The sequence below is a fragment of the Nyctereutes procyonoides genome, unplaced genomic scaffold (assembly GCF_905146905.1).
Source record: "Nyctereutes procyonoides isolate TBG_1078 unplaced genomic scaffold, NYPRO_anot_genome, whole genome shotgun sequence".
In the NCBI taxonomy this organism is placed as follows: Eukaryota; Metazoa; Chordata; class Mammalia; order Carnivora; family Canidae; genus Nyctereutes; species Nyctereutes procyonoides.
Genome location: NW_026575044.1, coordinates 51,419,125 through 51,436,951, shown reverse-complemented (window position 1 = coordinate 51,436,951; position 17,827 = coordinate 51,419,125). Strand labels below are relative to the sequence as shown.

Below are 17,827 nucleotides of genomic sequence, written 5' to 3'. Positions count from 1 at the left end.
GATATAATGTATAGCATGGTGACCTCAGGTAATAACACTGTATTGCAAATTTGAAAGTTCTTAAGAGAGTAAATCTAAAGAGTTCTCATCACAAGAAAAAAAAATTTCTGTAATTATGTAAGGTGACAGATATTAACTGGACTTGTGTTGATCATTTCATAGTATATACAAATATTTAATCATTACACTGTACAACTAAAACTAACAAGGTTATATATCAATTATATTTCAAATAAAAAAAAAGAATCTGAAGGGGAAAAGAAAGATAAAAATCCCTATGTGTCATACGAAAAAAAAAAAAGGTGGTGGGGAAGGCAAGATGGTGACATGAAATAAAAAAACAAGTCATGACATTTAGGTTAATTTTATATTTTAAAGGCCCCCTCACTCCAAGAAGAGCATGTGCGCTTTACCCTTGAACAAGATGGGGGTTAGGAACACCAACCTGCATAATTAGAAATCCATGTCTAACTTTTGACTCCCCCAAAACTTAACTACTGAATTCAACTACTGTTAACTAGAAGCCTTACATGTAATATATGCAATTAACCCACACTTTGTATATGTATTATATACAATATTCTTATAATAAAGTTAGAGAAAAGAAAATGTATTAAGAAAATTATAAAGAAAATACATTTATAGTACAACATATTTATTGAAACAGATCTGCATGTAAGTGGACCCATGCAGTTCAAGGGTCAACTGTAGTGTGACCATTAGAACTTTATGATAACACAGCCAGTTATATTAACCACCTCCCCCTAAATCCACTTCCTCAAAACTATATATATCTATCACTTATTTTCATTAGCTCATCAAAATTCTTCAAACTAAGTCAAATATTAGGTAAAATAACCTTCAAGTAAAAGTGACAAAAGTGGGATGCCTGGGTGGCTCAGCGGTTGAAAGTCTGCCTTTGGCTCAGGGCATGATCCCGGAGTCCCAAGACTGAGTCCCACATCAGGCTCCCTGCAGGGAGCCTGCTTCTCCCTCTGCCTCTCTCTGTCTCTCTCAAGAATGAATAAATAAAATCTTAAAAAAAAAAAAGTGACAAAAGTAACTTCTAGGAGTGCATGAAAATGACAGTAAGGACATCTATAAAAGTGAAGCAATCTGGATGAGAGCCACCAATCCTAGCTAAGCTTACCTCAGATTCTAAAATCTGAAAAGCAGATGGGGTATGTAGAAGAAATGAAAGTTGTGGCCCAGAACAAGAACAAAAGGGCCTGGAAGCAGAAAACAAATTTGCTAGGAAGAACTGCAGAAATGTTTCCTGACTACAGTAGAAGAGAAGGCAGAAGGGAGTCCAGAGGGAGAGGTTGAGTTTAAGTCTGTCAGATGCCCATGCTGGGCAATATTCCACTCCTGCTCCCCAACCCATACAAACAAAACAGCAGAGTCAACATGATGCTACACACCCAGGAAGGTTCTTTGCCAGAAAAAGCATAGAACTGGCTGTGCAGAGTGAAACTATGGTGGTGATAACAGCATTAAAGACCTAGCATGAATGGAAGGCTCCTCAGCCTGCTCACCTTAAGACGAAGCCATCCAGGAAAATTGCCCAGCTCACATGAGGACCTAACAGAAATGAGACCCGGATACCTGCGAGCCTGCACTAGCAACCTAAGAGACAGCCATAAATCAAATGACGGAGAAGCAGCAGCTTGGAGGATAAAAATAAAGATGAACAAAGTAAACAATCCCAGAGACAATAATAATTTATAGAACTTCAAAAAATCTCAATTAGGAATCTCTGGGTGGCGGGGATCCCTGGGTGGCACAGCGGTTTGGCGCCTGCCTTTGGCCCAGGGCGCGATCCTGGAGACCCGGGATCGAAGCCCACGTCGGGCTCCCGGTGCATGGAGCCTGCTTCTCCCTCTGCCTATGTCTCTGCCTCTCTCTCTTTCTCTCTCTGTGACTATCATAAATAATAATAAATAAAAATTTAAAAAAATTTAAAAAAATCTCAATTAGAATTCTCAGAAAACATTGAAGTAGCTATTACACCCACAAAAAGGAGCCATTATAAAAAATAAAATTAAAATAATAAAAAAAAAAAAGACCAGAAAAAAGAGCTCTCAAAATTATGACTGCTAAATGATTTAATAGAAGGTTAGGGAAAAAAAAATTAGGAACTTTATTTAGAACATTGTCTATTTGCACCGAAACAAAACAAAACCAATCATTATGTGGTTTCATTCATACGGGGAATATAAAAAATAGTGAAAGGGATTATACAGGAAAGACAAAATGAGTGGGGAAAAATTAGGGTGACAAAACATGAGAGACTCCTAACTCTGGGAAACAAACAAGGGGTAGTGGAAGGGGAGGTAGAAAGGGGGATGGGATAACGGGCAGTGAGGGGGGCACTAGATGGGATGAGCACTGGGTGTTATATGTTGGCAAATCAAACTTCAATAAAAAATATATATATTTTAAAAAATAAAGTAACAAAAAAAGGGAAAAAAAACAATAGAAATAGACCAACCCATGCAATCCAAAACCATAATCTCATAAAGAAAAATAAAAAATTACCAAAGTAATAATAATTATCTAGAATGAAAGGACACAAATCTCTAGATTGGGGAAGCCTGACTGGCTCAGTGATTAAGCTCTGCCTTCGGTTCAGGTCGTGATCCTGGGATCCTGGATCGATCCCACATTGGGCTCCCTGAGAGGAGCCTGCTTCTCCCTCTGCCTGTGTCTCTGCCTCTCTCTCTGGGTCTCTCGTGAATAAATAAAATCTTAAAATATATGTATCAGGATTTTTTTTTAATTTTTATTTATTTATGACAGTCACAGAGAGAGAGAGAGAGAGAGAGAGAGAGAGAGAGAGGCAGAGACACAGGCAGAGGGAGAAGCAGGCTCCATGCACCGGGAGCCTGACGTGGGATTCGATCCCGGGTCTCCAGGATCGCGCCCTAGGCCAAAGACAGGCGCCAAACCACTGTGCCACCCAGGGATCCCTATATGTATCAGGATTGATGCCAATTAGCATTTAGTTGAGGTGGGGCATAACCACCCAGACTCAGAAAGATTCTGAGAATTTCCAGGGAGAAAAAAATTCATTTACAAATGGTCAAGTACCAAAATGACATCAGGCTTCTCACACTATGTAACAATGCCTTCAAAATTTTGTGAAAGTTTTTTTATTTTTGTGAAAGTTACTTTCATCTTTGAATCCTATCCTCAGCTAAAATATTCATGGATTCCAAAGTTAGAATAAGGGTATTATTAAAACATAAATTCCAGCCTCCCCCAGGAGGAGCCACAGAAGCCATCCTTTACATAGGGACTAAGAACATGCCTCTGCAGGCTGTGCACCCACCATGACAGCAGCCACAGGAAGTCCTGGCTCTCAGACTTAACAACCCCGATCTTCAGACTACTCAATGCAGGCAAGGAATAGCCCCAAAGCACTTGCCTCTACCCAATGAAAGTCTAGAGTGAGGCCACCAGTACAGAGCATCTAGGCCACCCTACCAGGTCTCTTATCTTCCATTAACAGCAAGAAACAAGACCACGTCCCAGATCTCCTAGTCCGCAAAGAGTGAAGAGGTTACTTCCAATATTCTCCTCCTGTCTCCCCCATGTCTCCTGTCTCATTGCCAACATCAGTTTGGTGGGACCAACTTCATGATGCCCTTCACCAAGCCCAGGACTCCTTACTGCTGACATTTGAAGTCCCTTTCACTTCATCTCTCCAGGAAAAATTAGGATGTCCTAGGAGGACAATGACCCCCTTAAACACTGGCAAATGGAGACTGTCCATCTCTCCCACAGCCTTGGAATCACTGGGCATGGAGATGGAATATGGGTCTCCATCAGCATGTCCCCTCAGTACAACTTCCAGATCACCTTTACTAAAGCCCCCTAGATTGGGAGTCACCTACGACCCCCTTATGTCATCTGCCTTAATACCTCAACTCTGTAATCCTTTGATGCAACCCAAGCCCCCAATCCACTCCTACAACCATATCTCACACTCCCTCGCCCTTCTGCTATCCTCGCCTCTTCCTTAACCTAAACCTCATGGCCGATCTTCCCACACCCTCAACTTCCTCATCCCTCACTGCTTTCATCAAACCACAAGCCTAGTTAAAGCCAGCTCTCTCCTCATACCTTGCCAGCAACCCCTACAGCTGAATGGGGTTGGAGAAAACATCACAATCACACTAGACCCATGACACGACCCTCAAGTGGGACTGACTCCTCATGCTGACATGCCACTATTTCCCTCTCCGCTCACTCTTCTACAGGCCCATGACCATCTACACCTCCCTTCTCCTCTACCCTGAGACCCTGAGCCATGTCATGGCTCCTACTGCACTGAGACCCTGAACCCTGAAAAGGCAACTTTCCCAGCTTCTTAGCACCACATGCACCCACACTCTGCCTTCCCACCTGCTAACATAGAGAAATTATCCACAGTCCTCCCTCTACAGTCATCTCCTTCCACAGCACATTGGATCCCCGCTTCTCCTATTTTTGTAAAGGTGTTGCTCCACCAATTCCCTTCTTTTACATAATCAGATTTTCCTTTTCCAGATCATTCCTATGACCATGTAAACATGCAGTAACTTCTCCCATCACAAAAGACCCATTTGGCAGCAAACTCACCATCTCGAATACTCACCCCCATTCGCTCCTAAACTCACTCTCCTACACTACTATGCCTCTTCCTCCTTCCACCAAAACCACTTGTCAGGATTACCAACAACCTAACCTACACTAACACATATTTTACACCTCCTCAATGAGGCCCATACTGACCACTCCCTTCAGCTCACCGAATTATCCTCCTTATCATGTTCTTTTCTAGCACTTTTCCCTTCAAGTATACTATAAAACGGATACATTTTTAATGTCTTTTTGTTTAACATCTGTTCCAGTATTTCTCACGTACTTAGAGAAGTACCAGCACACAGTAGGTACTCGGTCAAAAATACACATGGAATCAATGAGTTTTCAAAGAGTTAACATCTTTAATATACAGAAAGCATCCAAACGTTACCAAGAAGCAAATTCACAACAAAACTGTAGGTAATGAATAAACATTAAAGTATGTTCAATTCCATAAACACTCCATTATGAATTCAAACAAAGAAAACTTTAGAATGCCTAAAATACCACCAGCAAGAGATAACTACCATTTATTTACATTTTAGTGTACAGCCTTCCAGATTTTCTTCTATGCATTTATGCATGTGTATCAATTTTTTTTACTCCTAAAAGCAAGGAATAAAAATACCACCAAATGCTAGGGAGGGCTCCAAGAAGTAGGCATGCTCATGTACATCTTTTAGTGGGAGCATAAAGTTCATGGGATCATGAACCCATTTCAGGCCTGGCGCTGAGCAGGGCATCTGTTTCTTGTCGCTCTGCCCCTCTCCTGCTCCTGTTTTCACTCTAATAAAATAAAATCTTAAAAAAAAAAAAGAAAGAAAGAAAGCAGACTGGGACTATAGATAATCAATGACTATTCTCTCATTTTTTAAGATCTTATATTTAAGTAATCTCTACACCCAACATGGGCCTCAAAACCCTGAGATCAAGAGTTGCATGCTCTACGGACTAAGCCAGTCAGGTGCCTGAAGACTATTTTCTAGTTAATAAGATTACAGACTTATTGTCTTCCTGATAGTTCTCTGTATTTTCTGCTTTTTAAAATGAGCTTCTAAAAAAATAAAAATAAAAATAAAATGAGCTTCTATTACTTTTGGAATGAGAAAAATATTTTGAAAAGCTAAAAAAGGTTTTTGATCAAGATCATATAAAGAAAACTCTTCAAGATTCTTATATTTAGAATTATTCAGAGACACAGTCACACTTTCATTTCCCGCAAGATTAAGACCTACTTTTAACATGGTAAAAACAAAACAAGATATGAACTTACTCATCATCCTGAAAGCTAAGGTGTAACTTCTCTCTTGGTTCAGCTTCACTCTGGCTACTGGGAGAGGACTCAGATGGAACAGAAAACCTCCCTTCTACTAAATAAGAAGCCTCTGTATCAGGATACCTACACACAAAAAAATTTGTTAATGATTAAATAATACATATTTAAAATTCACTATGACATTAGGGCTACATGACTATAAAGCCAACTACTAGTGGATAAAAACATAGGGCCCTCAGTGTTCAAAACCATCATCTCATGTGCAAAGCACTGAAAATCTATGTATCAGGAATGAAATGTATATGTATTAAACAAAAGTCACAGAAACCTCAGAGCTAAAAGTTTTTAGAGTTAACTCCTTCATTCCAAAGATAAAGACAATGCTTCTTACCAAATGTTTAGGTTGAAAGGAAGACAGAAAAATAGTTAGATTATTTAAGTATGAGCAAACTTTACACATCATACAAGATGGATGAACTGTGCACATCATATATGGAGATGCAACTCAAATTACTAGCCACCAATAAGACTGAACTAATACAAAATCCAAACACTATGAACAGAGAAAACAATTAGCAGACCAAAAGGTCACTGGTACTCAGTTCCAAATCCACCCACCCACTACAGATTAAAGCAATGGAATAGGGAAACATGAAATCTTTTACAATAACTATACACACGAATATAATGATATACATGTATATAGAGAGATCATATATATACAACACACATAAAGCAAAAGCTCAAGCTTGGCGGACAAATTTTTTTAAATTCACTTATTTGAGAGAAAGAGAGAGAGAGAATATACACACATGTACCCGTGCAAGCAAGCAGGGGTGAAGGGGAAAAGGAGAGAATCCCTAAGACGACTCCCCACTGAGTGTGGAGCCCAACACGGGGCTCAATCCCAGGATCCTGAGATCACGACCTGAGCTGAAACCAAAAGTTGGACACTTAACCAATCGAGCCACCCAGGCACCCCTTACCTGAGAAATTTTTACGGAAGTATCAATGTTACAGGCTTTCTAGATTTTATCAAAAAGCCATCTGTTCAAGCAATTCTTACCTGTTGTCAGTGCCGGATCTATTCCTAGCAAGTGTTGAAACGGCAACAGGCAAGCCAAGATTTGAAGAAAGAGTGACATTTTCCAAAATCTCACTATTACCAAGTAATGAGTTGGTTAAAAAGCTTGGAATTGACTCTTCGGCTATTCCTCGAAAATTTTCCATCTCACTGAAATAGTAAGTTTTTTTAAAAAAATCAAATATTACTACAAAACCTTTTCAAATGATTAAAAGTTTCATAAATCTTAGAAAGCTAATAAATCTTAGGGGAAAATCATTTTTTTTTGAACAGCACAAAGGGGATAAAATCAGCAAGCCTTGAGAGGTAATTTCCAGAATACTTTGCTACTTCATAGCTGAGACTATAAATGCCAAACTATCTTTTTATAATTAAAATAAACATAACAAAATACAACACAGCTTAATTTGCTCCTGGTTTGCTATAGTAAAGAATATCAATTGCCACACTTACGTAGTAAAGAAACAAAGAAGACCCAACACTGAAGAACATACAGATGATTTCAGGATGAATTTAAAAGTCTACCTAGAATGAGGTACTCATTCTAACACAGAATAGAAAAAAAAAGTGAACCAGCAAAATTTAGCTCCTGATTTCAGATATTGTTAAGGATGAGTAAATATTAGTTTAAAAAGAAGTCCACTGAAGGAAAGAAGGAAAAATGTAAATTAAATAAAGTATAGCTGGCACACAGACCAGGCAAAAATGGTCAGCGTGGTATACAAAGGACTAACTCTAGAAAACACCGGCACTGAATCTGTATTATTGAGAGATTCCCCCAGCCTACATTGGTTCTACTTAACCCTGATCACAGTACTTAGGATATGTAATCTCTGAAATGTTTCAGAGTGTTTATCACGTAAGGGCTATATGGAACTCAGTAAAAAAATTTAATTATAAAAGGCTCAATAAATGGGTATTGGCCTTGCTCATTCAAAAATGAGTAGAACTGGGCGGCCCTGGTGGCCCAGCAGTTTAGCGCTGCCTTCAGCCCAGGGTGTGATCCTGGAGACCCGGGATCAAGTCCCATGTCAGGCTCCGTGCATGGAGCCTGCTTCTCCCTCTGCCTGTGTCTCTGCCTCTCTCTCCGTGTCTGTGAATAAATAAAATCTTAAAAACAAAAAAAGAGAGAGAACTTTTATAGGCCAAGTATGACATGAGAGGCCTTTTAACAATGACAAGTAAACATGAGCAAAGGTAGAAGAGAATTAAGATTTATTGCATACCCACTACCTTAACTCATTTATCCCATTTTATGAAGGAAGAAACAAACAGACTAAATTAGCTAAATTTACCCAATATTGCACAATTAGTAAAATTCACACCCAGGTCTGATTCCAAAATCCGCTCTAAGCACTAAGTGTGTGGTGGCAATAGCCAAGTGCTCCAACGTGTTCTGGCAGTATGGTTGGGTGTACAAAATAACACGGTGAATGACACCATGGAGTCTGATTCTAAAGACCTTAAAAGGTATGTTAGGAAGTACGGACTGTATTCTACAACCCAGGGAAGGACTGACCCTAGCAGAGAAAGGGAGAGGGACTAACACCTGGAAGGATATTCAAAGAGCTACCACAACTGGTGAAATAGAGGACAATGATGGACTAGGCTGGGGCCAATGACAGATGCTCCCAAGTATAGGTTTTGGGGGAACTGGGCTAACTTAATTACTCTATAAAGTAGAAAATGTTGTAAGACAACAGAGAGCTATAAATCTTATTTGACTCTGAAATATCCATGCTCCCATTGGAAGCTCCCCTCTCCACCTCCAATTGATCCCACCCTGTCACCACTGCAGCGACATCCATTCCAGCAACTGGCCCTCCTCCTAACTACTGTCAAATCTCTGTGCAGCCACTTCCATCAGCATGCAGTAGTTCCTCATCTCTTAAAAAGCCTTCCCCTCTCTCATTCCCTGTTCCTCATTCTCTCTACACTCCCTTTACCAAAAGGGATACCAAAAGGAATCACTATAGGCATCTAAGTCCACTCCTGTCATCTCCTGGGCCCACTCCAAGCTGGCTCTTGTCCCACCACCCCATCCAAATGCTTGTCACCATCACCACTGAGCTCCCTATTGCCAAACCCCATAATCCACAGTCAATTTTCAGTCCCGTTTTCTTTGACCTAACCATATGGAATTTTTTAAAGATTTTATTCATTTATTCATGAGAGAGAGACAGAGAGACAGAGAGAGAGAGCACATGCCCATATGGAATTTGTACTCCTTCCTCAAAGAGCTACTTTCTTCACTGTTTTCCAAGACACAACTGTCTGGGTTCTCCAACCTCCCCAGCTGCTTCTTTTCCTTCTCCTTGACTGGTTCCTCATCTCCTAGACCTCCACACAGTGAGGGTTTCAGGGCATGCTCCTGGATCCCTTCGACTGACTCTCCCTCTCTGGGTGATTGCCCTCAGCTTCAGTTTTTTTTTTTTTTTTTTTATTTATGATAGTCAGAGAGAGAGGGGGGGGGAGGGGCAGGCGCAGAGACATAGGCAGAGGGAGAAGCAGGCTCCATGCACCGGGAGCCCGATGTGGGATTCGATCCCGGGTCTCCAGGATCGCGCCCCGGGCCAAAGGCAGGCGCCAAACCGTTGCGCCACCCAGGGATCCCTCAGCTTCAGTTTTAAATACAACATGAAACCTCTATCTCCAGTCTGGGCCTCTCCCCTGAACCTCAGATATGCAACTACCTAGACATTTTCACTTAGATATCTAATAGACTCCTACACCTGAATTTTGATGTGATCTCATTCCAACCCCTTCAAGAAAGCCTGCTTGATTTTCAGAGTTCTCCACAGAGAAAATGACAATTCCATTCTCTAGTTGCTAAAACCAAAAACCATAGATTACTAACTACCACCCTTCCCCCAAACACACACTAAAAGCAATCCCTAAGCAAATCCTGATATGTCTGTACCTGATAATATAAGCAGAACCTGTACTTTCTCACTACTTCCACTGCTACCGCCTTGGTCAAGCCACCACCACCTCCTGCCTGGATACTCACTACAAGAGACTTACAACTATCTCCACACCTCCACTCTTCCTCCCCTAGTCTATTCTGCACACACTAAAATTATCCCTGTTAAATAAGTCAAATATTGTCACCCCTTAGCTCAAAACCCTCCACGGGTTTCCCACCTCGTTCAGACTAAAAGTCAATGCTTCCAATAGCCAACAAGGGGATGAATAATCCGATCTCATCTCCTACTGCCCTTGTCCCTTGCTTGCTCCATCCTCTCCATTCTCACCTCTCTGCTATCCCCACAACGTGCCAGAGCACCGGCCTGAAGGGACTGTGCCCTGGCTCTAACCTCTGGGGCTAACTGATGCCCCAGATAGCCTCACACCTTGCCCCTTCACTTTTTTCAGGTCTTGATAAAAGTCCACTTACCTGTCTGGTCTCCCTCACCAACCTCCTCATCGACTCCTACTTCCTTACCCTGTTTTCTTTCTTCTGTGGTGCTGACCACCATCCAGTATGCTATATAATTCAACTGTCTAACTGTTTTTTCTCCATATTAGAATGTAAGCTTCATGAGGGCAAGGCCTTGGCCTATTTTACCACTGAATTTCTACCTAAGCAGGGACTTGTCCAGAGTAGATTCTCAATAAATTTCCTGAATGTCTCCAAACTATGTATAATACACAGCAAATTTAGCACCAACTATCATATAAGCACCCTTCTCTCAGATCATATCCCAGCATTTTCTTTTTAGTATTTCTATTTCATTTTCTGGATTTCTATAAATATGTTCAAAACCATCCCATATTAAGATGGAGGAGTAGGAAACCTGTTCCCATCCTTCAGTTATACTTCCTGCCACCACTTTCTCGCCTCCCCTTCACAGCCAAGTGTCTTAGAAGAATCCAAACTAGGACTTCTATATCTTACTTGATATCTTTTTCCTCTATGTGTTCCTTACATAGTAGGGATACCCAGGATTCTGATCTCAGACCTTCTGTCATGTACCATACATCTTACACTCTCTTAAGTACAGATCTCAAACTCAAATGCTTTCAGGCACAAAGACTGTCAGACAACAGGACTGTTAAGTGGAAAGCAACTGGAAGTTACAGACCCCACCTGAACACATTTCAATTCGGTAAGAAACACCAAATCAAACAGATCTACTAGTAGAGCCTGGTCCAGAGGGCAAAACAGGTCGATATTCCAAACACATCCTTGAGGCTCGTGACTCACCACATACTGGTGTCTCTGTTCCTGTAACATCCAAGCCTCATTCCTACCGTGGGGCCTAGAGTACTTTGTTAGATCTCAGCACCAGCTAGCTCCTTCCTAACATTCACCTTAATTTAAATGTTACCTTTTAAGATAGGTGATTCTTCATCATTAATCAAATATAGTCCCACAATTGTTTTAATTTCTTCCAGCAAATCACTATTTTTGTATTTTTCTTCCCCCACTGAAAAGATTGCTCCCTGAGAGCACAGGCCTTGCCTATCTGTCCATCACTCTTACCCAACACTTGTAATGCCTAGCACATATTTATGAAATATTTATGAATGACTGACAGCATCTTCAACATCTTTGACTTTATGACATTGGTTTATTTCTCTCTTTTTTAAGTAGGCTCCACACTGGGTGTGGAGGGGCTTGAACTCATGAACCTGAGATCAGTATCTGGGCTGAGATCAAGAGTCAGACACTTAACTAAATGAGTCACAAGGTGCCCCAACATCTTTTGACTTTAGAATATCCATACCTTGGAGACATTTCAAACTTGTTCACCCATATATTCCCAGTAGCTGATACAGAACTGGGAATATGAATTGAACAAAAAAAAGGAGTTGAAAGAAATAATCTATACTCCCTAGCTATCTAGTTGACCTATGGTGTCTACACTATTATCAAGTAATGCACTAAGCATTTTATATACATTTCTCTAATCCCTCCATCAAATCTGCAAGGTAGCTATTATCTTCACTATTGAAGAAACTGAGGCCAAGAGAGGGAATTATGAGAAAATTTCCAGGCCACACAGCACATGTGGACGCAGAGAATTTATGGCCAGGCAAGTCTGCCCCAGAGTAGTCTTTCCTCTGCACCAATGCCATCTTCCTCTTTTTCAAATCAACTTCAGCTCAGACCTCTGAGCTCTGGACGATTTCCAAATGGCTCTCTGACATCTACCCTACCCCAACACACTCTCAAGTGATGCAAAGCTAACAAATATAAAACCAAACTCATTAGCTTTTCTCTACCGGCTCTTTAGTTTGACCTATGTTATCCCTATTCTCTTGTTACGCAAGCCAGGCACTTAGGACCATTTACCATTTCTCTTGTTCTCTCCATTAGTTATCAAATTTTTTTTTTTTTTTAAGATTTTACTTCTTGGGATCCCTGGATGGCGCAGCGGTTTAGCGCCTGCCTTTGGCCCAGGGCGCAATCCCGGAGACCCGGGATCGAATCCCACGTCGGGCTCCCGGTGCATGGAGCCTGCTTCTCCCTCTGCCTGTGTCTCTGCCTCTCTCTCTCTCTCTCTCTCTCTCTGTGTGACTATCATAAATAAATAAAAATAAAAAAATAGTTCTTTAAGATTTTACTTCTTTATTAGAGAGAAAAAGAGAGAGCACAAGCAGGGTGAGGGGCAGAGGGTGAAGATGCAGGCTCTCCGCTGAGCAGGGAGCCCAATGTGGGGCTCGATCCCAGGACTTCAGGATTATGACCCAAGCCAAAGACAGACATTTAACCAACTAAGCCATCCAGGTGCCCCTAGTTATCAAATTCTAATGCCTCTAACTCCAAATAGATCCTCTGGAGCTGAGATCCACTTCTATACTGCCAATGCCTACCACCTATCACTTTTTAATCTCACCTATTACACAAGTCTTCCAACTAGCCTTCCCACGTCCAATCCGGTAATTATTTATTCATTTACAGACACGTAAACCACATTAAAACATGCATCAAATTTTCAAGGATTTATTCCTGTTTAGAGTGAAATCCTAGAAAATTCAGATAGTAAGCAAATATTCACACAATCTTTACCAAACACAAACCATGAAACACATTCTACTTATCACTGAAAATGCAAATATAAAGCAGCGCCCTTCAGGGAGCAGATGACCCTTATCAATTACAATCCCTGTTAATTATGACAGTATTAAGAGCTGAAATGGAGCTTGGCCATAGGTGCAGTAGCAATACAAGCCAGTGGAAGATAGTCATCCAACACCTAGTCTCTCATTTCCAATGAGGATTACACTTTTTTAAACCATCCATGGAAAAAAATAAATATAAATAAACAAACCATCCATGGACATACCACATTCCTAAAGTTCTCCTAGAAGGAAAAATTCCCTAAATTCCCTCTATATTGCAATTCCCACCCCTCCTCCTAAAGTGAAAAGAAGATAACATGATCTTTTCTTTTACTATATCTGAACTCAAGAGCCATGTCCAGGATTTCTCTTGCTATTTCCTTAAAGCAGTAACCTCAAAATTTTACACTTGAACTTACTAGTATTTAACTGCTTTAGTTACATTCCTGGATGTATAAAGTATCATTTACCTTAGTCATTAATTGTCTACACATATAATTAACCACATTCAAAAGCACAGGCTGTTAAGCTCCCCTAACATTCATCATTAACTCTCAGCGTGCTACGAAATAATCTATAATTAGATAGGCATTTAACATATTACCGTATGCTTACCGTAAACTTTGATCACAAAACGGAAATTCGGTGAAAAGACTGATTTTGGAGCAGTAAAAACTCCAGTCGAACGACCTCAAATTGGTAACAGCAAATGGAAATACTTTCATAAAAACAGCTGTCCTCCAAACGACTGCCTCGAAAGGGACCTCATGTTTTATTAAACAGAGTCTGTAATGAAGAGAAATCAAAAGTACAAGTGACATTAAACAGTGTCTTCTCTTAGGTCTTGTTTGTCCATAAAGAAATCAGATGCAAGGAAGGCAAGGAAGGTACGGGGGTAAATGGGAAGGGCCGAGCAGCAACCAAAACGAGAAGCGAAGCACCGGGTGCCTCGGGCGGAGCCTCTACGTTTAGCTGACGAAGCTCCTTCGCGGGTCAGCTTGGGACCAAACGGAGAAACAGAACCCTGTGCCGACGCACACGGAGCCAACGCCGCCGGCCCAGAGCGCTTCGCAGAGAGGAACCTCCACACCGAAGCGCATCCGTGGGAAGCCGGGCGGGGGGGAGAATACGAGGACGTGACCCCCAAACTCCAAGTCCATCGCTGTAAGAGCCAATCTCTCAGAGGCGCGGGGTTGCACTCACCACGCAGAGCGCGGCGCGGCAGCCCGGCTGGTACCGAGGAGCCGACGGAGCCGGCCGGCCGGCCCCTCACGCCCACTCCCACCCCACCCCCCGGCCTCCGGCCCCCGCCCCCAGCCCGCGCCCGGCCCCAGCCCCGGCCCCCGCCCAACAACCACTGCCCAAGCGGCCCGCTAGCCGGAATGCGTGCGGAAAGCGAGCCCGCATGCCCCCGTCCGAACCGCACTCCGGACACAGGAAACCCCTCCTCACCAGGCCCGCCACTCGAGCAGCGGGAGCCCAGAGTTGTACGCAAATGCCCGGAGGCCGACCGCGGCCTGGTAGCGCAGCAAACGCGCGTGCGCAAATCCTCCGCTGCACCCGCGGCTACCTAGACTGGCCGCGCCGCGCGCCCTGGGTTTTACGTCCGTTCGCGGCACGAGCAACGGGGCGGGGCCTCAGCTGGCCTCGGATTGGACAGCGCCAAGGGGCGGGGCGGAAAGGAGGCCGATGACTGGGCGAGAACGGGCAGTCCCCGAATTTGAAGCGCGGAAGCCGCACCCCGCAGGTGGAGCTCAGTGAGGTAGCTTCCCGCTGCAGCCGAACCGAGGGCAACGCGGTGAGAGCCTTTGCCGACTTGGAAAAAAACACAAAACGCCTACCGTTTCGGTCTACAACCCCAAAATGTCGTCGGTCACCTCATACAATATTTCCAGACACTACGTTGACTTTAGTACTGTTTGTCAATCCGTCTTCAGACGTTTTGCTGCTCAGCAGACGCTGAAATGTGTCCTCGTTCGCCTTGTTACACACTGCAGTAACGCTTCAACGAGGACATCATGTCTCGAGATCCGAGCTTCGGGATAGTTCGCTCCACCTTAACCGCCTCTGTGCCGGAGTAAGGTTGACCCGGGGTGGAAAGAGCTGAGGAGACCTAATTCGCCCGTAATCCGTTCTTCTGTTCTCAAGGCCACCGATACCACCACTGACATCTGCTTAGAACGACTTTACGACTTTACTGAAACCATTGGGATACTTCAACTCTGCCTCTCACCTTCATGTCAAAATTTCTTCCACAAAGCTAACTAACTTCATTCATGCAAGTTCTTGCATTAAGGCCCATCAGCAAACCTGGGAGTAGAGTTTAACAGCTGCTCCTAATTTAGCCTGTTGGGGAAGGACATCTGTTTATCCCCTCTCTTTACTTTTCTGCATCCTCTAAACCACTGCGCAACCTGGATACCTTCTCTACTGATTCCTGCCATTAGAAATGCTGCATCTTTCCCCTCAAAACCTAAACCAACTCAGCCTTCCTTGATTGTTTCTCCTTCCCTTAACTACCTCCACCTTCACACCTTATTGTCATTCATCCGATGGTATCTGCTTTGGTCCTGCGTACTATTTTTTTTTTTCCTGGTACTATTCTAACACTTTATGTGGACTAGTCTCCTGTCAAATTCAGTTGATGTCTCTACAATTCTCGTGGCATTTTTTTCTTGAAACCTTCCAACCGTGGCAATTGCAAACTATAAATATCCCAATTCTACCTTTGTCTACACTCCATGAACAAACGTAAGTGGAGAAAATCTCAAGATTTTCTGAATCCTGAAAAATAAACCTATTAGCTTTAGAACTGAAAGGATGCTATTTGAGTGTAATGAGCAATCCTGTTTCACAAAGTATCTTAACTATCTACACCATGATCATACATTGAAGGTGAACTACTGGAATGTATCTATTCAGTCACCCTGTATCCTTTTACCCAAGTCAATAAAATGTCCTTCCTCCATAAAAATCAAGTAACCAGAGCTCTCCCCATGACACCTAGAAACTTGCTGGGACACTAATGACCTATAATCCAAAATATCTGCAGGCAGGACAGCATAGACTGAAGCCAGACTGCCAAAACCTCAATCCTGGCTCTCAATTCCTAGCTGTGCAGCCTTGGGCAAGTAGCTTTAACCTGCCGATTTCCTCACATGTATAATAGGAGTAATTGGAACATTTGCCTCAGACGTTTAATGCAAGGATTAACTAGCTAATTTACATTTAGTATCTAGGAGAGCACTGGCACATGGGTGTACTCAACAAGTACAAATATCCAAACTCACTTGCCATCTGAAAAGGAGGCATAGAGCTCCCAATGAATTTCAAATCTCCTTAGATATTGCGTAGATCTTGGAGAAGTCCCAAGGCTAGGGATGCTTCCCAGGGAATTAATTAGAGAAGTAATGTCTATCCAGTTAAAAAAAAAAAGGGCAGTCATCTCCCAGTTTCCCTTTACCAACTGCTTCAAGTGGCAAACCTCAGCTGCAGATATCCAAAGCCATATACAATGTGACACAAAGTTTGAGTCTAGATTTATCTTCCACCAGCTCCCCAAATGAACCTTACATCAGTCTAATATTTATATCCTGCTGCCTGAACACACCCCCGTCCTCTTACCTCTGGGCCATCACCCTGGAACTCCTATCCTCCTCCACTTCAACTACTCCACTATCTGTAGAAATCCCACATTGCTTCCACACCTGAGCAAATCAAATAAATCACTGTTTCAACCTTTATTATGAAACTAAATCCTCATTATCTTTTGCAAATTCTGTAATTTCTAAATGCCTTCTCCCACTATAGACTACCTATTTCTTACACAGCCCAGAGTGTTTAGTACAGTATCTGGCACATAGAAGATGTTCAATATTCGTTAATTGGAGAATCTGTCTCATTTCATCATCCCATTCTAATCCCAAGCACCCCTACAGTGATCGAAATCTCAAAGACGTGAATTCTTAATTCCGAGCTAGATTCAGCCTGAAGTTAGATCCCTTGCTTTGAACCTAAATAAACCAGCAAGTCTAAAACAAGTCCTTTAACAGAAGACTTGAGAATTACTTGGAAAAGATTTTTCTTCATAGATTGGAATGCTAAAATGCTAACTTTACAGGCAAAATGTTTTAATTAATCTCAAGAAAAGTTAATTTCTTCCCAGCTTTTTATCCTTTGCATGTTAAGAAGTTTCAAGGATATGACACTATACAGAGGGAAGGTGTCTTTGAAAATTAATTATAAATTATATGGTTATAACAATTATGTACATGCGATTAACTGAGACACATATGAAATGCTGCTCAAATTATATCTTCTCTAGTCCTAAAGAATATTAAATCCTTGGCAATTCTTGAGAAAACTGAACCAAAAAGAATATTGCTAGTCTCATAATCACTTTACCATAATTATTGTCATTTTCTGATTTCAAATTTTAAAAGTATAATATAATGTGTAATTAGGTTGGAAGTCAGTATCTGTCAGTTGTAGATGTTAGACTACATACTGATTTGTCTACCTTTTAAATAAACGTCCCACTCATCTCCTAATTTTTTATTGTTTGGGGTTTTTTTTGCAACATATTATAAGGGGATATAAGCTTTACCATCTCTCAAATAGAATATAGTTGACCCTTGAACAACTGAGGGGTTAGGTGGTACCAATATACTTGCAGTTAAAAATCTGAGTCTAACTTTAGACTCCCCAAAAACTTGATAGCCTGTCCTTGACTAGAAGCTTTACCAGTAATAGTCAATTAACACCTATTTTGT

General features: G+C 41.9%; 1 protein-coding gene across 7 annotated transcripts in view; it reads right to left on the bottom strand.

The window, feature by feature from the left end:
* Positions 1-14,590, bottom strand: part of CEP192 (centrosomal protein 192) — a 156,383-nt gene extending 141,793 nt beyond the window's left edge. For all 7 annotated transcript variants that reach the window (XM_055323535.1, XM_055323537.1, XM_055323540.1 and 4 more), the window contains exons 1-4: positions 14,508-14,590; positions 13,671-13,841; positions 6,969-7,136; positions 5,900-6,025 (exon numbers count right to left, since the gene is read on the bottom strand). In XM_055323535.1, the coding sequence (XP_055179510.1) occupies positions 5,900-6,025; positions 6,969-7,136; positions 13,671-13,780 (404 nt within the window). In that variant the 5' untranslated portion in view covers positions 13,781-13,841; positions 14,508-14,590. The remainder of the gene's footprint in view (positions 1-5,899; positions 6,026-6,968; positions 7,137-13,670; positions 13,842-14,507) is intronic.
* Positions 14,591-17,827: the final 3,237 nt, after the last annotated feature.